The 26,666-nt window shown below is 36.7% G+C and overlaps 2 protein-coding genes across 2 annotated transcripts; both read right to left on the bottom strand.

The window, feature by feature from the left end:
• Positions 1-22,042: 22,042 nt before the first annotated feature.
• On the bottom strand, positions 22,043-23,611 carry LOC129883620 (uncharacterized). The gene is made up of 2 exons (XM_055958244.1): positions 23,559-23,611; positions 22,043-22,850 (listed from the first exon to the last, which is right to left on the bottom strand). Exons 1-2 carry the CDS (start codon positions 23,609-23,611, stop codon positions 22,157-22,159), a joined length of 747 nt encoding a protein of 248 aa, XP_055814219.1. The 3' UTR covers positions 22,043-22,156.
• A 734-nt stretch (positions 23,612-24,345) lies between these two features.
• LOC129881698 (cation/calcium exchanger 1) lies at positions 24,346-26,212 on the bottom strand. Its single transcript, XM_055955816.1, has one exon. The coding sequence runs from the start codon at positions 26,186-26,188 to the stop codon at positions 24,470-24,472; it is 1,719 nt and encodes a 572-aa protein (XP_055811791.1). The 5' UTR covers positions 26,189-26,212; the 3' UTR covers positions 24,346-24,469.
• Positions 26,213-26,666: the final 454 nt, after the last annotated feature.

The following is a 26,666-nucleotide window of genomic DNA, read 5'->3' as shown; positions in this document are numbered from 1 at the left end:
CCTTCGAAGTTTATAAAGTTGGCAAAATATATATAGCTGGTGCAGGCCCATTTCAGACTCATTTCTCAATTTCAAACCTTTATAACACTCTTATTTCAAGTCTGATTTTAGTGATTTGAAGGTCCATATTGTGGTTTGTTTTTCAAGGAATGCGTTGGTGCGCTTAGAAACGGATTTGGCTCTCTGTCCGAGGTAAATTTTTTGAAATACCTACTGCCATGTCCCTTTTTGTGAGCTTAGTTTTGAAAATTTTTAAGACTTGATATCTCAGCCAGTTTAGGTTCGATTTCGATGATTCTTGGGGCTATCTTGAGTGATTGTTCAAGGAGAACGTGTTGGCGTTTGGAATTTGTATTTGAATCTTTATTGGACATAAGGATTATTTTTAGCTACTTCCATAGCTCATTTTCGAGCTTAATTTTTGGAAAATTTTGGAAGATGATTTCTTGGCCATTTTAGATCCGAATTTGGTGATTAAGAGCCTAAATTGTGGGGTTTTTCGTGAGGATCGTTGTGGTATGGTTGGTTTCAAATGTTGGTCCCTTGTTTCTAGTAATTTCTTGTAAATAACAGCTGCCATTATTGTTCATTTTTCCTTGTACATTTGTATTGGGGCTATTTGAGCCCCGAATTGTGTTTCAATTTGGAATACCATTTTGGGGAGCTGTTTAGGACTTATTTTTGGGGTTATTTCGGAATATTTTGTGCGGGTCTCACTTTCCCCATTTTGACCCCAAAATTGGTCCATCTTCATTTCTTGTGAATTTAGTGTCTAAACGACCATAATGAAATTGTGATTCTATTTTTGATAGTGTGGTAACAATATAAGGCGTTCGAAAGGGAAATACTTCGGCGGAGTAGTTTGGAGCTCGCGTGTTCAGCCTACGGTTAGGCTACGACTTCTCTTCCTCTAGATTGAACTTGAGAATGTGATTGCATGTTGATTAGTTGAAAATTGGGTTGGGTAGCTACTGAGTCATGCATAGGTGTTTAGAATTTATATTTTAGGCCTATTTAAGAGATTATAGGGTAACTGTGAGCATGCCTTATACTATTATTTTGATCCTCTATATTATGTGGAGTATTTATATACTTGTTACTATTTATTAGAAGTGTTTTGGGACTTATGTTAGGCTTGACTAGTGCTTGCCTTAGAACTGTATGATTCAGGCCCAATAAGTCATAGTTTTTCATCAACGTCATTTTGGCCAGCTTAGATCCATGTAGACTGGTATAGTAGACTTGATTCTGATAGTTTGAGCCTTAGCTAGGCGATCCACTTGCTCCGATGATAGTTTGACCTTATTTTTTTAATTCTGCGATGTTGGAGTTACATCGACAACATCAGTTTCATTTCGCGATTAAAGGTTAGTTATAGATTCAGCCTCAAAAATTACATTGATTGGCTAAGTGTAGATGACGTTCCAAGAATGTTATGATTATGGATCGTTTGGTACTCCTTCAGCAGCTACATTGGCAGTTTTACCGGGAATTTGAATTCAAGCTCTAGCCTCGATCACTAGGATAATCATATAGAGCATTCAGTTGGAGGTCTGGCCTTAGTTGCTTAGTCCTTGCAGTTGGTTACTTAGATACTTTTAGGGAGCATCTGGTGTGGGTCTGACCTCTATTTTGTCATATTTTACTAGTGTTGGTTGAGGTTCTTATTCGGTACACTTTGGTTTTGAGTCTTTAGATTCAGTTCTCTTTAGTCTTAGCTATTTTGTGTACTCATCGGGGTTATGGGGGGCCATTCAGATTTCTATTTAAACTTGTGCATGAGTTTACCTTCTAGGCTTATATGGGTCTAGTTAGGTGTAGTTTATTTGTAGAATACTTCATTTAGTCCTTTGTACACTCGTACACATCTTATTATTACATTATAGCTTTCTACTCTTGACCTTTGTTCTGCTCTATTATTTATTGTCACATTGCCCTTACTTTTCAAGCTCTATCGGCTTTGATGCCTACTGAATACCTATTGTTTCGGTACTCGTACTATACTCTACAACTTTTGGGTGATGCAGTTCCAAGCACCAATGGCCAGCATTGATATTAAACCCATAACAGTCCAATTCGAAGAAAGGGTAAGCATATGTTGTTTATATTATTTCAGTCTCCATCTGTATATATATTGACTAGTCTTTGGCATTTTGAGACAATCTAGTTTTTGTGGTCTGCTATTAGGGCTTATACTCTTTTGGTTAGACAACTCTGTACTTATGACTTACAGGTTTTGAGAGGGATCTTTTGTGTATATATTCTTTTGGTTTTTTTCTCCTGCTGAATTATCTTATTTATGTTAAAATGACTTATTCTTATTTAGTTTCTACCCTTAAACCTATTACTATTTATTTTGGGTTATGAGTTAGTTTACTTGTTAGGGCTATAGTAGGATCAAGTCATGAAAAGTTGGTGTAAGAGCCCAGGTTCATTGGTGTCACTTGTACAGAGCTAAATCTAGTAGAGTCCTGCGGATCGGTGTAGAGACATCTTTGACTTATTTTTAGGAGGCTACAAAATTTTGTTAGGAAAATTTCCTCTTTTGTCTCACTTTCATGCAGTGTTTGTCTTATTGGTTTCTTGGAATCTTACTTGTTTCACTCTTTTGCAGGAGGGATTGCATGCGAGGTACGCCGATTGGGGGTGATACACTCGGGCCCACAAATAGAGCCCCAGCCAGGGGCAGATATAGAGATGAAACTTCTAAGCCCAAGAAGGAGCCATAAGTAGTTGATGTACCTCCATAGCCAGTAGGGCCAGGACTATCCAGCCACCACCCCCACTAGCTACTGGACAAGAGAGTAAGGCCATACTCACCCAAATCTTGGCAGTTATCAGTGAGATGATACAAGCACCATCTCTAGCTCCTTCTCCTACTCCATCCCCAGCACCATAGTTGTAGCCTACAATAGTAGCCCTAGAGGGCCAACCGCTACCTGTTCATATGTTTGCACAAAAGGTTATATCTGATGGGGTCATATTACTATGAGAGCCAAAGATGCTTGGGGTATTCTAGAGGCTTTCACCACCTATGTTCACTAGAGCGACTAGGAGGACGCCCAAGAACTACCTACCAGGAGGAGCTTCAATCCTTAGGCCTCATAGAGTCGAGAGGAGCCACTTCATAGAATATGAGTTCCACGTACCTGCGAGACATAAGTGGTGTTCGTACTTGTAGTCTAGGCTAGCTGGGTTACCCCCCATATCTTGGGATGAATTTTTAGGGCTTTCCTGGCCTGATATATAGCAAAGAATGTTAGGGACAAGCTTTGTTACTAGTTCTCTAGATTATACCAGGGCTTCATGACCATCTCAGAGTGTGAGACGAGGTTATCCTGCTATGCCACCATGTTTTTACCCATAAAAGAGGAGAGAATTTGCTGCTTTGTATGTTGGTTGAGATACAACTTGAGAGTTAATATGGAGCATCTGGCTTCACTAGGTTATTCATTTCTTGAAGTAGTTGACCACGCTCGATCATGGAGCACATTTACTGTGAGGCCCAAGGGGAGAACAACAAGAGGGTCAGGCAGGATGATAGCTATAATGGATCCCATTTTAGGTCCAGAGACTCCTCTAATAGGCCCCACTAGAGGTTTTAGTAGGGTCAGTCTAGAATACCTATTCAGGCAGCATTACTTGCTTCTAAGGGGAACCAGTGCCAGGAGGGTGGTCCTAGCACGAGCCAGAGCTTGAGGGAACTAGACTCTCTCCTTTTCTACTACGGTTGGGTTATTATGGTCCATTTTGCTTTAAGGTGTTATGATTGTGGGTCACTTGATCATTGGTCCTTAGAGTTTCCCTAGATGGGCAAGGGATGATTGTGCTAGCTCCTCCAGTAGCTAGACCAGTGACAGCAGTGCCTCATCCAGTTATAAGCAGAGCTACGAATCAGGATCATTAGGGTGACCGATAAGGTGCTAAAGTAGAGCACAGGGAGGTAGGTTAGGAGATAGGTCAGATGCACTAGGCAGAGGTGCATAGGGACATTTCTATTTGTCTCCATTCAGGGTAGAGACTGAGGCATCCGAAGATGTCATTAAAGGTATACTTCTATTATTCCACTACTTGTTACATGTTTATTTAATCTAGGATCCATGTATTCATATGTATCTATCTAATATGCTCCTCAATTAGGTATGAGTTCTGAGTCCTTATCAGAGCCTGTTCATATTTCGACCCCAGTGGATGAGTCTTTAGTAGTGGATTAGATGTTGTGGTCTTGTTTACTGACTATCCAGGGTTATGATGTTAGAGTTGATCTTATTTTGCAAGATATGCTAGATTTTAATGTGATTTTAGGCATGGACTGGTTATCCCCTTACCATGCGGTCTTGGATTGCTATGCCAAGACTGTTACCTTAGCCATGCCTAGCATCCCTTTATTATGGTGTTAGGGTACCTACAATTCCAAACCGATAGGGATTATATCTTTTATGCAGGAGCAACAGTTGTTTTTTTCGAGATGTCTAGCTTAATTGGCCTATGTATGTGATGTTAGTAGAGATAGACATTTACTTGACTAAGTTTTTATGGTTAGATATTTTGTGGATGTGTTCCCTACAAACCTACCTAACTTTTCCCTCAAGTGTGATATCAATTTTCCATAGAGTTGGAGCTAGGCACCGGACTTATTTCAATTCCACATTATCGGATGGCACCTGCAAAGCTCAAAGAGCTTAGTGTTCATCTTGAGGACTTCTTAAGTAAGAGGTTCATCCATTCGAGTATATTTCCATGGGTGCTCCTGGCCTGTTTTATGAAGAAGAAGGACATGACTATGAGGATATGCATTTACTACAAGAAGTTGAACAAGGAGACGATTAAGAACTGTTACCCCATGCCCTGCATTGATGACTTATTTTATCAGTTTCAGGGTGCCATAATGCTTTCTAAGATATATTTTGAGTTTCGGTTACCATCAGTTGAGGATTAGAAGAAGACATCCATAAGACCTCATTTAGGACTCATTATGGCCACTATGAGTTCCTTGTGATGTCTTTTGGGTTGACTAATGCCCCTTCCATCTTTATGGAGTTGATGACCCGAGTGTTCAGGCCATAGCTTGATTTTTTCTTCATTTTCTTTATTGATGACATATTAGTATACTCATGAAGCCAAAGTGAGCATGAGCAATATTTGAGGATAGTGCTCCAGACCTTGAGAGATCAATGACTTTATGCCAAGTTCTCAAAGTATGAGTTTTGGTTTGAGTTTGTAGCATTTATGGGGCACAGTTGTCCTAGGAGGGAACTATGGTTGATTCGGGTAAGATAAAGGCTATTTATGATTGGGACAGGCATACTTCTGTTACTAAGATTCGCAGCTTCGTCGAATTAGCGAATTATTACAAATGCTTTATTAAGGGCTTTTCTGCTATTCTAGATTCATTAACTCAGTTGACTCATTAGGATGTCCTATTTTTATGGTCGGAGGAGTATGAGATGAGCTTTATGAGGCTTAAGGAGTTGCTTACCACCACTCCTATATTGATTCTTCCAGTTAAGGGCAAGGGCTTTATGGTATATTGTGATACATCAGGCATTGGTTTGGGGTGTGTATTGATGTAGCAGGGATGGGTTATTATATATTCATCTAGGCAGCTTAAGTTGAACTAGGTGCAACTACCCCACCCATGACTTAGAGTTGGAAGTGGTACTTTTCATATTTAAGATTTGGAGTCACTACTTGTATGAAGTTTGTTGTGAAATCTACACTAATCACATGACCCTTTAGTACATTATGAGCCAGAGGGACCTTAATTCCAAGGAGTGTTGGTGGATTGAGTCTATTCTCTACCATCTGGGCAAGGTAAATATAGTAGCGGACGCCTTGAGCTAGAAGGTAGTGAGAATGAGTACTCTAGCCTTTCTTTCTGTTTCGAAGAGACAATTGGATTTGGACATCTATTCCTTAGCTAATCGGATTATTTGACTTGATATCTCATATTCCATATGGGTATTAGCCCATGTGAGGGTTCATTCATCTTTACTAGATTCAATCCATGGTCTTCAGTTTGAGGATGAGTCTTTAGTGGTACTCGGTGTTGGCAGGTGACTCTAGGCAGGTGACCTTAGATTCAGATGGGGTTTTGAGATTTGATGGCTAGTTATGTATTTTAAGAGTTGGTGGTTTGATTTAGCTGATCCTTAGTGAGGCCCATGATTCCAGATATTCTATCAACCCGAGCACAACTAAGATATATCGTGATTTGAGACATTATTACTAGTAAAGCGATATAAGAAGAGACATCTCAGACTATGTGTAGCATTGTTTGTGTCGCCCATTCTTGATTGAAAAAGGGAGCATATCACCATGGACTTCATTATGAGGTTGCCTCGGACTTTTAGAGGTGTTGAAAACATTTGGGTCATCATGGATCTATTGACCAATGCAACATACTTCTTTCCCATTCATACTATATTCAATGCCGAGAGGTTGGCTCGTATCTACATTCAAGAGATGGTTTGTCTTCATGGTGTGCCTATTTCTATTATCTCATCACAGGACTCACAATTCACTTTTAATGTTTGGGGGCTTTTCAGAAGGATTTGGGCACCCGTGTTCATCTTAGCATAACTTTTCACCCGCAGACTGATAGCAGTTAGAGCACTATTCAGGTCCTTGAAGACATGTTTTGGGCTAGTGTTTGGATATTGGGGGTTAGTGGGACCAATTCTTGCCTTTGCCAAATTTTGTGTACAACAAAAACTACCACTCTAGCATTCATATGGCCTCGTTTGAGGCCTTACATAATAGGCGTTGTTGCTTTCCGATTGGACGGTTTGAGTTTATAGAGCATAGGCCGCATGGTACAGATTTACTTTAGGAGGCCTTCGATCAGGTGAGGGTGATTCAAGATAGGCTTAGGATGGCTCAGAGTAGACATCAGAGTTATGCGGGACACAGGTATCGACCATTGAGATTTCTAGTTGGTGACTGGGACAGAGTTATGCCTATTAAGGGCATGATGAGATTTGGGAGGCGGGGATAGCTTAGACTCAGGTATATAGGTCCATTTGAGATATTGAGGACAGTTGGCAAAGTTTCTTATGAGTTAGCTTTGCCTCTAGCACTATAAGCTATCCACCCAAATTTTCATGTTTTGATGTTGCTCCAATATCTTCCAGATGAGTCGTATGTGCTCCAATATGATTTAATTGAGTTGGATGGTCATCTGACATTTGTGGAGGAGCTATAGTCCATTCTATCCAAATATGTCATCCAACTATGCTCTAGATCCATTCTTATTATGAATGTCCATTTGAGGCACCATCCAGTTGAGTAGGCTACCTGGGAGACCGAGTAGGAGATACGTGAGCAATTCCCTATCTTATATGAGCCTTCAGGTAGTTCTTGACTCTTACTTTCACAAATGAAAGTCCTTTCTAGTAGTGGATGTTGTGATGACCCTCCAGGTTATTTTTTCTTTAGTACTTCCTTTTTTTCTTTTAGAGTACTTATGTAGCGACCCCAAGTCATTTATGACTTACTGGCACTGATTGTTCAGTCATCTTGTCATTTATTTGGGTTTTAGGCCTGGTTTCTAATTTTAGAGTTTTTATAACTTGAAAAGTTGATTTTGTTCATTACTCTAGGTAAATAATCTCAAAATGGAATTTTGAAGGTTTCATTAGCTCTAAAATGTCCAAATTAGGATAGTAGCAAGTCGGCATAAGTATTGAGGAAATCAGTATAGGTTTGAGGTCATTCAACGCTTTAGCCTTTGAAATTTGGCCGAAGGTTGAATTTGGTCAACATTCTTAGAAACCGCACTCTAATGAAAATATCATCAGTGTGATTATCTCCAAAATGTCGAGTTTTATCTAGAATGACCCTGTATTCTCTTCCCGAGGCTTCTAAAAGTTTGCTAAAAAGACACTTGGATGTGGGAATCACTTTTAGTAAATATGACCTCATATGGAAATGTTGACTGCGTCATTGAGTCCGAAATATCTAATTTAGTAGGATAGTATATCTATTTTATTTTTATCAGGTTCCAAATGAATTCCGAGCATGCCATCGCAGATTTTAAAGTTGGCAAAAAGAATCAGCTTTTCAACTGATATATATAGCTAGTGCAGGCCTATTTCAGCCTCATTTCTCAAATTCAAACCTTCATAACTCTTTTATTTCAAGTCCAATTTGAGTGATATGAAGGTCCATCTTGTGGTTTTTTTTGCAAGAAACACATTGGTAAGCTCAAAAACTGATTTGGGCTCTCCATTTGAGGTAAATTTCGTGAAATACCTGCTGCCACGAACCTTTTTATGAGCTTGATTTTGGGAATTTTTGATCCTTGATATCTCAACAATTTTAGTTCCAATTTTGGTGATTCTAGGGGCTATGTTGAGTGATTTTTTAAGAAAAAACGTGTTGGCATGGTTGGAATTTGTAGTTAAAGCTTCTTTGGAGAAAGGAATATGTTTTCTAGCTCATTTTCTAGCTCAATTTTTGAGAAATTTAGGAAGATGATTTTTTGGCCATTTTAGGTCCGGCTTTAGTGATTCAAGAGCCTATATTGTGGGGTTTTTCGTGAGGATCATTGTGTGAGGTTGATTTTAAAATTAGGCCCTCATTTCTGGTAATTTCTTGTTATTAGCAACTGCCAATATTATTTATTTTAGCATAATTTTGGGTTTTTCATTGCATAGTTGTGTTGGGGTTGTTTCAAGCCCCATATTGTGTTCCAATTTGGAACACAGGTTTGAGGAGCTACTTAGGACCTATTTTGGGGGGTTATTCAAGAATTTCTAGTGCGGGTCCCACTTTTCCTTTTTCTGACTCTGAAATTAGTCCATCTCTATTTCTTGGGAATTTAGTGTCTAAATAACTATAGCGACATTGTGATATTTGACAACGTGGTAGTGATCTGAGGTGTTCGAAAGGTAGAAGCTCTAGTGAAGTAGTTTTAAGCGTGTGTGTTCGGCCTACGGGTAGGATACAACTTCCTTTTCTTTAGATTGAGCTTGAGAATATGATTTCATGTTGATTAGTTGGAATTTGTGTTGGGTATCTATTGAATCATGCATAAGTGTTTCGAATTCATGTTTTAGGTTTATTTCAGGGATTGTTGGGTAACTGTGAGCATGCCTTGTACTATGAATTGATCCTCTATGATATGTGGAGTATTTGTATACTTATTTACTATTTATTTGAAGTATTTTGGGCCTTACCCTAGGTTTGACTAGTACTTGCCTTAGAACTGCATGATTCGGACCAGATAGGTCTTAGTTTTTCCCCGACGTCATTTTGATTGGCTTAGATACTTATAGATTGGTATAGCATACTTGAGTCTGATAGTTTGAGCCTTAGCTAGGTGATGCACTTGCTCCGATGATAGTTTGACCTTATTTCTTTGATTCTATGATTTCTGGAGTTACATCGGCAACACCAGTTTCATTCCATGTTTGGAGGTTAGTTGTGGATTTAACCATAGGAATTACATTGATCGACTAAGTATGGACGATATTCCACAGATATTATTATTATGGATCAATTGGTACTCCTTCAGTAACTATATTAGCACTTTTTCTGGACATATGAATTTATTCTCTGGCCTCAACCTTATCGATATTTCAAAGAGCATGTCAATTCAAGCTCCGGCCTCGATCACTCGGATAATCATATGGAGAATCTGATAGGTGGTCCAACCATAGCTGATTAGTATTTGTATTTGGTTAGTTAGATACTTTTGGGGAGCATTTGGTGCGAAGTCCAACCCCCATTCAGTCAAATTCTACTGGTTTTGGTTAAGGTTCTGGTTTGGTACACTCTGGTTTTGAGTCCTAAAATTCAGTTCTCTTTAGTCATAGCTATTCTATGTACTCATTGGGCTTATGAGGGGCAATTAGGTGTAGATTAGTTTGTAGATTGCTTTAGTTAGTCCTTTATACACTCATGTGCATTTTATTATTACATTATAACTTTTTTCTCTATTCCTTCTTTTCATATTCCCTTTGCTTTTCAAGCTCAGTCGGCCTATGATATCTGATGGGTACCTATTATTTTGATATTCATACTACACTCTATATTTTTTTTGTGATGCAGGTCCGAGCACCAATGGCTAATAATGTTATTGAGCTTACAGCAGTCCGAGCCGGAGATGGGGTGAGCATATGCCATTTTGTACTATTTTAGTCTCCATCTGTATTTATTGACTTGTCTTTTGCATTTTGAGACAATTCAGTTTCTATGGTCTGCTTTTGGAACTTATACTTTTTTGGTTAGACAACTTTGTACTTGTGAGTTCGAGGTTCTGGGAGGGATTTTTTGTGTATATATTCGTTGCGGTGTTTTCTTCCGCTGAATTATCTTGTTTATGTTAGAATGACTTATTCTTGTTTAGTTTGTACCCATAACCTCTTACTAGTTGTTTTGGGTTACGGGTTGGCTTATCTACTAGAGGGTTACAATAGGTGCCATCATGACCTGAGAAATAGGATCGTGGCACCACTACCTAATATCTTTCCAATTTTCACCCTACTTTACACCTCACACCTAATTACCCAATTTCCTACACCCACTTTACTTACAATATACTATAGCAAACATCGAAAATACGCTCCTCTCCCTTTCCTTCTTTCTAAAACACAAAAGTCAAGACCAAGAACCCTAAGTTCTTTCTCAAAACAACACCGCCTCTATCTCTTTCAATTACGAACCTCGAGCCTCAATAGTTGACTTTGCCTTAGAAAAATCTTATTCAAATCTAATATGAATTAGAAGATATCAGATCGAATCTGGATTTTTAGGGTATGTTTTCCTCTTACATTGATTTCTACTTTCTCCATTCTTTCCAATCAATCTTTCATTCCGACTCAAATGATTGTATCTAGGATTCAAAATTTTATTTTTAGCTATAAATAAATGGTATTGATGACTATTTTAAAAAGGAAGAGGTTTTCTTAGTAGAAAAAAATCAAAAAAGAAATTCTCACCAGAAAAAGGAAATTTTACTAAAAAACAAATCTCAAACCTTTTAGGTTTTATTTTGCTCTCGAGTTTTTCAGACGAAGCTCTATTCATGGTGATAGAAATCGTTGCTCTTCTCTTGTCGTCTCATTCACTGCTCTGAATAAGGTAATTCTTTTCTATTTTTAACTTCGCATGTTTTAGTCATCTATTTTATAACTTAAGTTCTGTGTGTTATTTAGATTAACTATTTATTGGTTAGTTCCTTTTGAAGTTTCTCTTCTTTTTTCTTCTTACAATTTGAATAATATATGTTGGGTTAATGAAAAAATTGATCCTGTATGAGTTTCCTGTTTATCTTTACATTTTCTTTAGGCTTCATTTGAGTGGATAATTGTCATTTTCTCCCTATTTTCGAGGCCATATATGGTAAGTGTTGTTGCACTCTGGTCGATTGGTTTAAGTCTATAGAGCCCAGGGCACATGATACAGACTTGATGTAGGTATGTAATAGGTGAAGTGATTAGGGTTTAAAGGAATGGGACAGGTCGAGTAGAAGATTAGGGTTAGATAACTTACCTGGTCGATGGCATAATTGACGGCTCGTCATGTTTGTGCTGGGCATCACACTTCTAAATTTTTAGCGTCAACTCAGAGCTTTGCTCTTTAGTGTGACTGAGGTTTGACGATGGTTCTGACAGCCCGTCACACATTCGATGTTCCGTTAGTTCTACCGTCATTCTTAACCAGTAGCTCATCTTTTGGAGGCTAATCTGACTGTCCGTTAGAGGCCCGATGGCCCTTCAGAACTCGTAGTCAAATTTTTGCGTACCCATTTTCTTTACTTCTTTTGCACCTGAACACTTATCACACTTTTCAAATATATCAACCCAACATTCACACTATACAACATTAAGTATGTACAAAACTTTTGGGTTTCCTCCCAAATAGCGCTTGATTTAACATTGCGACACGACTCAAGTTCCCTGATTACTCGTACTTTATTAAGGTAAATCAACTCTATTACCTTTACCTCCTTTGAAGTGCCAATATATTGCTTTACCCTTTGAAAATTCACTTTGAACCACTCTCCTTTCTTCTTTTCCAATTCTAGCGCTCCAGATTGAAACACTTGCACTGCTATAAATGGACCAGACCATTTAGATCTTAATTTGCCTGGAAATAGCCTAAGCCTTGAATTGAACAGTAGTACCTAATCTCCCTGACTAAATTCTATTTTCTGGATTCATTGGTCATGGTATATATTCATCCTCTCCTTGTAAAGAGCAGAACTCTCATATGCCCTTAGATGAAATTCATTCATATCATTGATCTGTTCCAATCACATGTTTGCAGCATCACTCCAACTCAGGTTCAACTTTTTAAGAGCCTATATTGCCTTATTCTCTAACTCTACAGGCAAATGACATGCCTTTCCAAATATTAACTGGTTTGGCGACATACCAATGGGTATTTTGAAAGTTGTCCGGTATGCCCATAATGCATCATCAAGTTTTCTTGCCCAGTCAGTCTTGTTGGCATTTACAAACTTTGCCAATATTTCTTTAATCTCTCTATTTGATACCTCAACCTACCCTCTAGTTTGCGGATGGTAAGGAGTATCCACATTATGTTGTTTCACCCCGTACTTGGTTAGAAAAGTCCTGAACACCTTGTTGATAAAATAGGAACCCCTATCACTAATAATTGCCCTAGGTGTACCAAACCCAGAGAAAATGTTCTTTTTCAGAAATCCTGCAATATTCATACCTTCATTCTCGACTAGTGCCACTGCTTCCACCCATTTAGAGACATAATCCACAACTACCAAAATGTATTTCTAACAGTAAGAATTAATAAAGGACCCCATAAAGTCGATTCCCTACATATCAAAGATCTCCACCTCTAAAATCGGAGTCATAGGGAACTCATGTTGTCTTGATATTGCTCCTTGTATCTGACATTTGTCACATCCTTTAACCAGATCAAATGCATCTTGATGAATAGTGGGCCAATAATAACCGTATTGGAGCAGCTTTTGTGCAGTACGGGCTCTACCATGATGTCTTCCGATAGGAGAAGAATAACACGCCTCTAGTATACTCAATATTTCATCTTTAGGTACACAAAGCCTGATCAAATTATCAGCACATAACCTAAACAAGTATGGCTCATCTCAGTAGTATTTATTAACATCATGCAAAAACTTCTTTTTTTGTTGGAATGTTAGGTCTTCAGGCATCATGTCGCTAATAAGATAATTCGCAAAGTCAGCATACCAAAGAATAAGATCAAGAGTAATGGCTAATACCTGCTCATTTGGGAATGAGTCAACAATCTCCATCTCATCCCCATCTCTTTTCTCAACTTCTAACCTCGACAAGTGGTTTGCTACTTGATTTTCACATCCTTTCTGATCCTTGACTTCAAAGTCTAAACTCCTGTAGTAAAATAACCTATCTGATCAACCTTGGATTTGCATCTTTCTTTTTCATTAAATATCTTAGGGATGCATTATCAGTATGCACTATCACTTTCGTACTCAACAAGTACGCTCTGAATTTTTCAAAGGCATACACCACTGCTAGTAGCTCCTGCTCATTCCCTGTGTAGTTCTTCTGTACTGCATTCAATGCTTTTCTCGCATAATAGATTGGGTGGAAGATTTTGTTGCACTTTTGTCTCAACACAACCACCAAAGCTACACCACTGGCATCAAACATTATTTCGAATGGTTCAGACCAGTCGAGGGCAACAATCACTGGCACTGAAATGAGCTTCTCTTTTAGACATTCAAAGGCTTTACTGCATGCCTCATCAAAGTGAAACTTCATCTCCTTCTTTAATAGCTTGCACAAAGGGTGTGCAATTTTACAAAAATCCTTGAAGAAACATCGGTAAAACCTTATGTGTCCCAAAAAGCTTCTGATTCCATTCACTGAGATAGGTGGAGGTAATTTTTCAATCACTTCAATCTTCGACTTGTCCACCTTAAGACCCTTTTCAGATATTTTATGGCCCAACACTATGCTTTTTTTGACCATGAAGTGGCATTTTTCCCAATTTAGAAGCAGGTTTGCCTCTTCACATCTTTGATGTGCCCTGCTAAGATTCAACAAACAATCATCAAAAAAATCTCCTACAATAGAGAAATCATCCATAAATACCTCTAGAGTGTCCTCAACCATAATTGAGAAGATATACATCATATAGCTCTGGAATGTAGACGGTGCATTACATAATCCAAATGACATGCAATTAAATGCAAAAGTGCTATAAGAACATGTAAAGGTAGTTTTCTCTTGATCTTTCAGTGCTATAGAGATTTGATTGTGACCAGAGTATCCATCAAGAAAGAAATACCACCCTCTACCAACTAATCTATCTAGCATATGGTCCATGAAAGGCATTGGGAAATGGTCTTTTAATGTCCACTTGTTGAGTTTTCTATAATCTCTACAGACTTGCTACCCAGTGATTGGTCTTAATGGAATCAACTCGTTCTTATAATTAGTAACCATTGTCATACCTTTCTTTTTAGGGATACACTACATCGGACTGACCCAGCTAATATCCAAAATCGAGTATACTACACCTACATCAAGCCATTTGATAATCTCTTTTTTCACCACCTTTTGCATAGGTGAATTCAGTCTTCTGTAGTGCTCAATACTAGGCATGAAATCCTCTTCCAATAAAATTTTATGAGTGCATATGCTAGGAGGTATGCCTATGATATCAGCAATGGTCCATCCGATCACTTTTTTATATCTTTGTGGGACCCTAACACGCTCTAACATGTTACTTCTTCAAATCTGCAGCGATGATTACCGGAAAAGTATTATTTTTACCCAAAAATACATACCTTAAATGGCTCGGCAATTCTTTCAACTCAAGTGTCAAAGGCTCTTCAATAGATGGTTTCGTAGAGGGAGTTGGTCTATTTTTCAGATCAAGGTCTATCTTTTTAGGAGCATAGGGATGTGATCCCATACCCCACAAAGCATTCACTGTCTCATCATACTCCTTTAAATTGTCTCCCTCAAAGTTCATGATCACTGCCGCTAACGTTTCAACCGTGAACCTCTGTTCAGTAAAGGCCTCAATAACCACCTCATCGGCTATATCTTTCAAAGACATCACAGTCTTATCTTTAGGATGCTTCATGGATTTGCACATATTGAATTTTACCTCTTCATTATTCAGCCTGAAAGTTAGTTTATCACTTTCTATATCATCTAAAGTTCTCCCTGCGGCCAAAACTGGCCTTCCCAAAATTATGGGAACCTCAAAATCCACCTCGCAGACTAGTATTATAAAATTTGCAGAAACAATAAAAGGGTCAACCCTTACCAGCACATCACATAAGATCCCCACAGGCCTCTTCACTGATTGATCAGCCATTAACAACCTCATTGAAGTCGGTTTAGGGGGGAGGGGACTCTCAAGCCTAACTGTCTGTAAATCGCTAATGGCATAAGATTTATTCTAGCTCCTAAATCAGACAGAGCTCTTGTGAAATTAAATGCACCAACTGTGAATGGAGTAGTGAATGGGCCTAGATCCTCTTTCTTCTCAACCAACGACCTTATAGCAATAGCACTACAATGGTGTAGGTTATCTGCTGGCTCAAAAATGACTATTCGCTTCTTTGTAATGAGATCCTTCATGAATTTTGTGTAACTAGGAATTTGCTCTAATGTTTCTACCAAAGGAATATTTATAGACAACTCCTTCAACATTGAGATGAATTTCAGAAACTTTCCATCCTCAGCCTTTTTCTTCAACCTCCAAGGGAAAAGAAGAGGTGGTTTAGAAATTTGTGGCAATGGTTGCACCACCTCCATCTCAACTTGTTCCTTACTCTTTTTCTTTTCGTTCACTTTTCCTCTACTACCTAATCTTCCCTTTCACCATCATCATTTGCGAGAACAACATCATTTCTAGCATTTTTCACCTACTCATCAGATTTGGATTCAACATTTTTGTTCTGCTTAATACTTACAGGTGTTGGCCTTATAAGCATATTTCCGCTCCTTTTCTTCATTGCCATAAACTTTCACTCTTTCCTTGGGTTCTAAACGATGTCACTTGGCAGGGTACCATTCTTTATTTAGTTCAATGCAGCTGACAGTTGCTCCATATGCTACTCTAACTACTTAATGGACGTAGAGTGTGAATCTACCAGCCGACTCATATTAGATAGATCACCTTTTATTTCCCTCACTCATGAGTCAGTAGATTCCACATTTTGTAGCACCTTAGATAATATATCTTCCAACCTAGAGTTACCTGTCCGATCATTCTTAATATTGTCCTTATTTTGCTAGTTTCCTTGATCACAATTTCCTACTCCATCGTAGTGACCCTCTTTTGAAAGTTATGACCTTGGTTTCTAGAGTTATAAGTTCGAAAACCCTCTGATTATTCAGAAACTTCACCTCTTCATCATAGTCAAAATCTGGATCAACATAGTAACTTGTGGCTCAACTTCCTTGACTTTTTTAGCCCCACCAAATAGTAGATGTTTAGTTAACAAATCCATCTGAGTCATTACATAGGCCATATCTTGTTCTCTCTCCTCTTCTCTCTTTTGTTATTCCACCGATATCTCCAAAGTATAACCCTTGCCACCTATCTTAGAGTCTTTCGTATGCCAAGCCCTACTGGTTTTTGAGACTTAGTCTAAAATAGTTGATGCTTCAGCAAAAGTCTTATAAATAAATAATCCACCACAAGCTTGGTCAATAACTTGTCTAGTGACAAAGTTGTGAGATCGGTAGAAAAACTCCATCAAGTGCTCATCTGTGAGATTATGATTTGGACACTGTTCAGCTTTTAACTAAACCTCGACCATGATTTATATAGATTTTCATGAGGCAACTGCTTCTATGCATTGATCTCATCCTTAATCTGCAGCTTCCTTGAAGGTGGAAAGAAATCGCTCTAAAAATACTTGTTTCAATTCTCTCCCGTTGGTAATCGAATTATGCAGGAGCTAATTCAGCCACTTGATTGCCTCCCCAGACAAAGACAATGGAAATAATCTCAGGCAGATTGTTGTTTGGCTAACTCCTAGGATATCAAAAGATTCACATGAGGCAATGAAGTTCATCACATGTTGATGCACATCATCTCCAACTGCTCCCCTAAATAATCCTTTTAATTTCAACAGTTGAAGCATTATTCTAGTGATAGTGAACTTTTGCCCTGTTGGTAGCAGAGGAAGAACCATGGCCCTAGTGGCTCTAACCCCATCCATATTTGTCTCTTTACCTTTGAACTTCTAGTTCTTGCATATTCATCTTGCGGACTGACCTATTGATTTCTGGATTGTAAGGAATCAACGGTTCACCCTTACTTCGGGTACTTGGCATGCACTGACTTGTACCCTTCAGAAGCACAGATACAACAAACAAAAAGTAAAATCAGGAAATAAGAATAATAGTCAAATAACACACACTTGACTTAATAGACAACCGTATTTCCCAGCAATGGTGCCAAAATTTGATACGCCTACATTACACCTCGACAAAGAGATATAAAGTGGTAGTTTTTAAATATAGAACCCAACTAGGTTGGGGTAGAATCCTACAGGGAATAAGGCGACGATTAAGCTGTATGCAGTTATTTTTACTTTTAGTTACTTATTTTCGACACAAAGTTGAAATATATGGGGCTTTATAATATAGTTCTGATGAATAAATATTAACAAAAGGAGATTCACAGTAGCTGGAGATTAGTGTTTATGAGGAAAACGGCCCAAGTTGGTGTTCACCAAAACTAATTAATCGATATTCAGGTTAGTACATAATAACTTTACGCATTTCAGAATGCATCAGTTTATCACACATTTATCACACTTAAATGTTTCTCAACCATCTTAATCATATGACATTTTTATTCTTTCGAACTAAATATGTTTCAAGTCAATCACAAAAAATCACTCAAAGTAGTTAATCTTGTTACAACATTAACTATTAGACGAATTTACAATTTGAATTATTGTTGTTAACTCTTTTCTCCAGGTTTTACTCTTTTACAGAATCTAATGTTTGCAACCATTATAATTTAGTTAATACGAAAGTATTAGCAAGATGCGCAACGCACTACTTAGGTCATTTTGTACAAACCCCTAGATTTAGGTGAAATCGTCATGGATTTCACAACCCTAGGTTGTGGGATGTATCCACTCATGATTATGAAAATAAGAGATATTATTGCATTCATCTAAAGGATAGAAACTTACAAAATATGAAATAATCAACACTTTGATTTCATAATTCATAATTTTTGTTCAATAAACCATACTCAAAGCAATACTGCGTTCTGTGTGTTCTCCCAAAAATAGAATGCTGAAATAAAACCTAAAATTTGGTATTTATAGTCTCAAGAAATAAGAAATTCAAAAGTCAAAGATGTGGCTCTCCGACGTCCACCTAACGGTGAAGATGATGGACTATTAGAGGCTTAACATTCCATCAATCGCACCGGCAGCACTAACCAGTGCTGATAGATTTAAACGCCTGTTTTGATGATGGAGATGATAGGACATTAGAAGTGTGATGATCCATCAAATTTGTCTTCATAACTCTTTTTTTGGCTTCACTTATATTTAAGTCCGACGACAAAATTGATAGCTCATCAGTGATGCAACGGCTCATTGGATTTTCCGTCATAACTATCAACTCCTGTCCCTCTTTGTATTTAGATTGATGATTGGGTTGACGATCCATCGTAGGCGTGACAGTCCGTCATACCTGCCGTCAGATCTTCATTTTGCAGCTCTTTGCTTTGTTTTGCCATTTTATCCATTTTTGCTGATTTCCTGGCTTGATATAGTAAGAAACTATTAAAATACCCTATTATTGCTTAAGAACTAACATTTATTCCTTGTTAAATGCATTAGATGTACCGTCAAATTTTAGCACATCAAGATCATGTAGGGGTGATTCAGGATAGGCTCAGGATAGCTTAGAGTAGACACTAGAGTTATGAGGATCGTATGCATTAGACATTGAGATTTTTCATTGGCAACAAGGTATTCCTTTGTGTATCACCATGAAGGGCATAATGAGATTTATGAGGCAGGGCAAGCTTAGCCCCATATATATTGTCCCTTTTGAGATTTTGAGGACAGTTGGTGAAGTTGTATATGAATTAGCTTTGGCCCTAGACTTCTCAACTTCCCATTCTATTTCTATGTTTCGATGCTGCGCAAGTATGTTCCAGATGAGTCTCATGTGCTCCAGTATGATGCAGTTAGTTGGATAATCATTTGACTTATATTGAGGATCCAGTCATTATCTTAGACAGAGATGTGTAATAGTTGCGATCTAGAGTCATTCCTGTGGTTAAGGTCCGTTTGAGACATCGTTAAGTTGAGGAGGCTACCTAAGAGACGAAGAAAGAGATGCTAGAGTAGTTCCTCAGCTTATTTTGTGCCTTTAGGTACTTCTTGACTCTTACTTTTGCGAATGAAATTTATTTTAGTAGTGGATGTTGTATTGACCCTCCAGGTCATTTTTGAGTTAATGCATTCATTTTATCATTTAGAGCGCTTCTATAGCGATCCTAAGGCATTTATAACTTGCTGGCACTGAGTGTTCAATCTCCTGGTCGTTCATTTGGGTTTAATCCTCGTTTCTCTATTTTGGAGCTTTTGAAACTTAAAAAGTTTGTTTTGGTCATAATTTTAGGTAAACGACCTTAAAATAGAATTTTGATGGTTCCATCAGCTCTAAATGGCCAAATTAGGCTAGTCTCATGATCAACAAGAATATCGAGGCTTTTGGTATGAGTTTGTGGCCATTTGGCATTTTAGTCTTTCAAATTTTTCCTGAGTTTGACTTTGATCAACATTCTTGAAAAACGCACTCAGATGAAAATTTCATCAGTGTAGTTTTAAAATGTTGAGTTTGTTCTAAAATGACCTTTATTCATTTTTCGAGGCTTCCAGTCTAATCTTGAAGCCCGTTGTGAAAATTGACTAAATATGGCACTTAGGTGTGGGATTTAGTTTTGGTAAAAATGACCTTGTATGGAAATTTCAGAACGTCGAATTTGATGGGATAGCAAATCTCATTTGCGTGTATGAAATTTTGAATGAATCCCGAGCACCCTGTCAGAGACTTGTGCACTTTCAAAACTCCTTTGGACCAGTTGTACCTAGTGCCGTGGCTAAAGCCACCCTTGGTCACTAAAGCGACAAGGGTGTGCTAAATTGACTGGGGGGCCCTGGGCGTGTGTTGCTAAAGAGACCTTTGAGGTCGCTTTTGCGACACCTGTGGGGTTATTTCTAATTTCGAAATTTAGTTTTTCTCCAAAACTTCAAACTCTCTTTTCTCTCTCGTTCTTGGCAGATTTTGGTGATTCAAAGGCTAAAGTTTGGGTAATGACTTTGAATTACGATCAACTCATATTTTTGTACATCATAGAATAAATAGGGATAATGCTCCGAAAAATATTCAAACTTTGACAAAAATTATTGTAACAATCCCAAACTTTGGGCGGGTCCTATTACCCTCCCTCCTCCTCATTATTAATGGTGCATTTTAAAAGTATATATGTGCCAAACTGGACCACTACGTGAATACATGCATGACGGACGCGTAAGATACAAAATAATACTTCATGAGCCTATCATTAACTGCCCGTATCAATAAATTTGAAATTTATTTTTTAATATTTTGTAATAATATTCATAAACTATTTTTACCTATTTACCTATTTTGTAGTAATACTTTTACATGTTTCTTCTTCCCGTAGCCGTTGTTATTTCTTCTTTCCCTAGTCGTTGTTCACTCAAACACAAATTACCATTGTAGCTCAAAGAGGTAAGCTTTAACGAATTATTCTCTTTAATTTCTGATTGCTTTGTTTGTCTTGTTTGTTGGATTTTTAGTTAGGTCTTCTAATTTCTTCTCTCTAGTTTCTTATTTTTTTAATTAGGGTTAGCATGGAAAAGGTAAAATTGGATTTGCATCACATTTGTTTTGACAAGGATGGTCCAAAGTTGAATGAGGAAGTGCGATGCTTCATGGTTTGTTACTCCCTTTGAAAACTTCTTGGTCCAATAATAATTCGAGTAGAAGATTCTGGTCTTGCCCATATTATGGATCAGAAAAGTGTAAATTTTTTCGTTGGAAGGATTGTGTGGTTAATAAATGATCTAAGTTCATCATTCCAATGTTGGTGAAGAAAATGAATGACATGATTGAACTATTAATTGCAAATGTGAAGAAAATGAAGAGATGGAAGAGATTGGGAGAGAAGATTGGCAATTGTTTGTCCCACTTTATTTTTTAATTTATTAAATTAAATGTCCAAATATATTTCTTAAAATCAATTAATTAAACTAATTGATTGGTTTAATTAATTAAGTTGTTCGTGTGAGTCAATCACTTATGATTGACTGAGTAAGTGGTCTAGCTGGGCACATATATATTTTTAAAATGCACTATTAAATAGTGAAAGGGGTAATAGGACCCACTCAAAATTTGGGATTGTTATAGAGATTTTCGTCAAAGTTCGAATATTTTTTGAACCATTATTCCAAATAAATAATAGGTAATTTTAAATAATGTTACCTAACATTTATTACGACTGATAGGAGATAACGTGCGTGATACTTTTATAGAGATTAGAACTATATTAAAAGCACAAAACTCTTTAGTGAAGTATCATTCGCCTTTTTTACCCTTGACAAATAAATCTCACATTGAATAAATTGTAGTTTGAATTTCTGTCCTAGTACTTACACTTGTAATTTAAGTAACTTCCCTAATGGTTAGAATTTTAAATATACTAAAATTTTGATTACAAAATTATTTCTTATTTAAACTATCTATGAAGTCTTAATACTTAAAAATTTAAAACTAATTAATTTTATACAAAACTGTTTAAAATCAATTAATGAAAAAAAAACAGCTCATTGTTCCTGCTTAATTATATTCAGTGTTGGAAAAATTAATTTTAAATTGTAGAAAATTAAAATTGATTAGGATTTGATATTTATTTAATGGAAAAAGGCCAAAAACCCTTCAACTATTTCAAATAGACTAAATGTACCCTTAAATTATATTTTGGCTCAAAAATACCCTTCAAATTTTACTATTGACTCACTTCTACCCCTGACGAAATAATATGTGACATTACATGTGTATGGTATTATACAATATAGATCTTTCACATAAGCACACCTACCCTACCCATTTAAAGACCACTCCCACCCCACCCATTAAAAGACCACACCTTCACTCTTCTTCACACCTTTCTTCTTCGTCACTTTTCCGATGACTTTAATTTCGCCGGAGATCTTCTTCTTATCCAACTCCAAAAACATTTTTTTCATCTTTTGAATAATATATTCCTCTACTTTAGCCACCGTAGTTGTTGGTTTTAAGAACACAAACGTGTTTCTTTCATCATTGTTAATCCAGTGAAGAAAATCTTTGAATCTCCATAGCTTTGAAAATCCGGTGGAATTACTCTTTTTACATACCTCATGATTGTCTGGTGAAGCTTCAATTGCTTTATTTTTCGACCATTCATAAAAGGGCCCGACGAATTCTTCAGAAGAAGATGAAGTTGCCGGAATTGAGTTATCTTCTGTTTGTATAAATATCTTCTTGACCAGTGTCCTTATTGGTAATTGTTTCTTCAAACCTTCTAAATCTTTGTCGGATAGAAGGAGATTTTGATTGAATAACTGGAACAGATGTTGGATTTGACCATTGTAAAATGCCTCATTCGCCGCTATCGATAGTGTGTCTATCCCACACGCGAAAGAAAACTCATCCTCATCATCATCATTGTCTTCACCATTTTCAACCTCTTCCTCCTTGTCGTCCTTGTAATCATCTTCGATTAACTGTTCTTTCATCTTTAACTTCTTTGTGAAATATCCGGCCTGATCAATTTTTCGATGACTTCTTCATGATTATATGATGGAGTGGGTGGGGTGGGGTGGAGTGGATTTGGGTCTTTTAATGGGTGGGGTGGGTGTGGTCTTTTAATGGTTAGGGTAGGTGTGCTTACATGGAGATCTATATGGCATAATAATATACACATAGGATGCCACATTTCATTCCGTTAAACAGAGGGATAGAAGTGAGTCAATAGTAAGATGAAAAGGATATTTTTGAGCCAGAATAAAAGATATATTTAATCTATTTCGAATAGTTAAAAGATAGTTTTGATCCTTTTCTGTTTATTTAATTCACGTCTGGTCAAAATTTCCATCATATAAATATAAGAATATTCTTTTCTAGTTTCTAGTTAAACTATGTTTTGCTCTATTATAAGTAGACGGATTAGTTTGTTTGTTTTTTTACCGTGAGAAGTAGTCGGAAATTGTGTAGATTTTTTAGCTTATGAATAAAATATATCTCTTCAGATTGACATTAGAGTTTTGACGATCTTCATAGAAAATCAAATTATTTTTGATGTCGGAGGTTGGATCCCATCATACTCTTTACCTTTCTTTCCTTTTTTGGTATTTGTTATCTTGTGGTCCGGTCCATATCCACCGATCTGTGGAAGAGATCAAAGAAGAGTAAGATAGATTTAGGGCCGACAATGCCTACACTAAATCAATTGATTCGTCGTGATAGAGAAGAAAAATGATGCACGGACAGTACTTGAACTTTGAATCAATGTCCCGCTCCCGACTAATGATTATGTTTACAAGCATTTGACTAATAATATATGCATGAAAATTATTTTACTAAGAGGAAGGTGCAGAAAATTATATTAGATTTAATAAAGTGCAAACAACATTGGACAAGAGGAAGAAATTTTTCTCTAAAATTTGGAGAGTAGTGGACAAATAAAATTTAAAGTTGATGAGAAGTGCATCAACATTTGAAAATTGAAGAGAAGTGTTTCAACAATTGAAAGTTACGTTACGTTGAAGAAAAGTAGTTCAATAATTGAGATGAGAAGTGTATTATGAATTGAAAGTTGGAGAGAAATGTTTTAATATATTGGAAGATGGTGACAAGTGCATCAAAATTTGGATATATGCCTTTAAATTACGGGAAAATGTTGAAAAAATAATTTAAAATTATAAAAAATCAAAATGATTAAACTTTGATATTTATTTAATTTATGTATTTAGAATTTTTATTCAAATTAATATTGGAATGAATTTTCTAATTTCAAATTAAACTAGATTTTGTGCTATTATAAACTTGGATCCTGATAGTTAATTTCAATTGGTAGTTAAAATTCTGAAGATCTTTTGAGTTTATAAATAAAATATTTTCCGGCTGAAAAATGTCAGTGCAGACTTTTCTATCAATTAATTAAAACTTCCACATTTTCTTCAAATTTTTGTTGTAGTAGGAACCTTGAAAAAAAAATTATGCATAATTACAAGAATAATTGAAAAGAAATTTGAAGCATATGCATTTTAATCATGTGTCAACCAATTAAATATTATTTATTGTACAAGCCATGTATACTTCATATAAACATCATTGTGTTTTCAGAATATGAAAATTATATACATATAATTTGTGTTTGAACTAATGCTTGTAATAACTCCATACTAAAAACCTTTTGCAAACCTTAGAAACAAGAAGCAAAAGTAAATAGCCAAAAGTCCAACACCAAGTAAGTGATCAGGTTGCATATTTCTCTTAGGCAAAATGACAAGAGCCCATAGTAAGCCTACTATAAGAAATCCCAAAGTTTCAAAGAGGAAATGATCTTTTGGAAGCACATAAGAAGTTGGATACTCCCACCATGATGCAAGCACAAGAGAAACACCTAAACCAATCAAGGTATTGAATAATGGGCCAGCATAACAAGCTGATATTGCCATTTGCACACCAGCTTTTCCACCATTCAATGCCATAGCAACATTTGATATTAGATCCCCTGTTGAGTTACCCCAAGCTAGGACAGTGAGTCCTAAAATTGAAGGATTTATTCCAAGAATATATCCAAATGAAACTAGCAAAGAAACCAATTCTTGTGCAAGAATATATGTCCATGTAGTACTCATAATAAATCCTCCAAGGAGCCAAATCAACAAGCATTTCTTTGGAGGACTAGATTTTTGAGTAGACAAATATGCCACATTCCCTAGAATAAGTCCAACAAAAACTGATATCATGCCAATGATTAAATTCGCCTTGGAAACGTCTATGATTTCTCCTGGATGACTTAAAACAGATGTTGCCAGAATTGGTGCTATTGTTACTGAAATTACCGCCATTGGCTTGGACCAACTTTCCTCACTAACAACAGGGATGGTTAACCTTCTTGGCAAGTAAAGGGGCAATTCCAAAACACTAAGAAAATGATTTAAGATCAATTTGCAGCAAGATGTAGAGGAATTTATCTGTGTTATTTGTTTCTCACTAGAGCAATTTTCCTCATCATCAATACACCCTAACAATGGTACACCAATATCGCAATCAAATACATGATCATCTTCTATGCAAAGTGAGTTTACATTTTTAACTCCTTCCGTCTTACTAATAAGGAAATGCATAGCACATACGACGCAAATGTAAACGACATAAATACATGAGAAACAAATTGCTATCCACAAAGTAACCCTCCCGAAAACAATGATCCCGAGCAGACACGATAGTGTGAAAATGATGAACAACACGTCTCTAATAAAACTCGGCTTATCAATACTTAGTTCAATTTGGGACGTTGTAGTATACACTAGTATACTTATAACTCCCACAACGAAACAAGAAATGAATAATGCACCACCTAAAACACTATTAAGCCCCACAGTGCCACTATTGCTTGATTGAGTAAAAGAAATGATACTCGAAAATACATCGTTAGCCCCATTTCCTAGAGGGAGAAGAGTTGTTCCAGCTATAGCAGGGGAAAGATTCATGACTTTAGATAATCCTTCTGCACAAGGGCAGAAATACTCCGCCGCTGTATTACCCAACAAATAAAATAACAAAATAAGCCATACGACTAGGAGAACGTACCCTAATAGTGGCAACCAACCCAAAGAGCAGTAGAAAAATTCAAGATAATTCAAATACCCTTTTGTAGAACAAGAATTGATGTTTTCTTTTATGTAGGTACATTTAGATTGTGCATCACTAAATTTATGTAAGTTGGAGCAATCATTATTATTAGTGTTTGATAAATGGATGTGTCTAATTTGGGATTGGCTAAGACCATTGGAAGTGAGACTGTAAAATAAGAGTACTAGAAAAAGGAAAGAGGTGTTGAGGAATATAGAAAGAGATGACTTAGGCTCGAAATGGAATGGAAAAAAGTTCATTATTATGAATGGGTAGAGAGAAGAGAGGAGAGAGAGAAAATGTATAAGGAATTCAAATGGCCTTACCTTTATATACAAGTATCAACTCTTAGCTAAATTAATTATTTTTAAGTTTTGAAAATATAATTTAGTAGGCATTTGGCCACGTAAACCAAATAATTTTTTTTATATTTTATTTTGAGTTTTTTAGCCTGTTTGGATTGACTTATTTTTAAATAGCTTATAAGTTGAAAACTGCTTATAAGTTTTAAAAAAAAGTAGGTGTAGGCCAACCTTTTTTTTTTTACTTCTAAGTTGTTTTCAACTTATAAACTGCTTAAAATAAGTTCATCCAAATAAACCCAACTATTTATTGAGTCTTATTTTAAGCACAAAATGACTTTAAATGAAATGTAAGGATATGTCTCCGTCGTTACAGATTAGCCAATGGGAAAGGAAATCGAGCCAGAAAACTTTGGATTTGAAAAATTTTGAGCAT

This window comes from Solanum dulcamara, chromosome 3 (genome assembly GCF_947179165.1).
Source record: "Solanum dulcamara chromosome 3, daSolDulc1.2, whole genome shotgun sequence".
In the NCBI taxonomy this organism is placed as follows: domain Eukaryota; kingdom Viridiplantae; phylum Streptophyta; class Magnoliopsida; order Solanales; family Solanaceae; genus Solanum; species Solanum dulcamara.
Note: the sequence above shows the minus strand (reverse complement) of the source record. Positions and strands in the feature narration are given on the sequence as shown.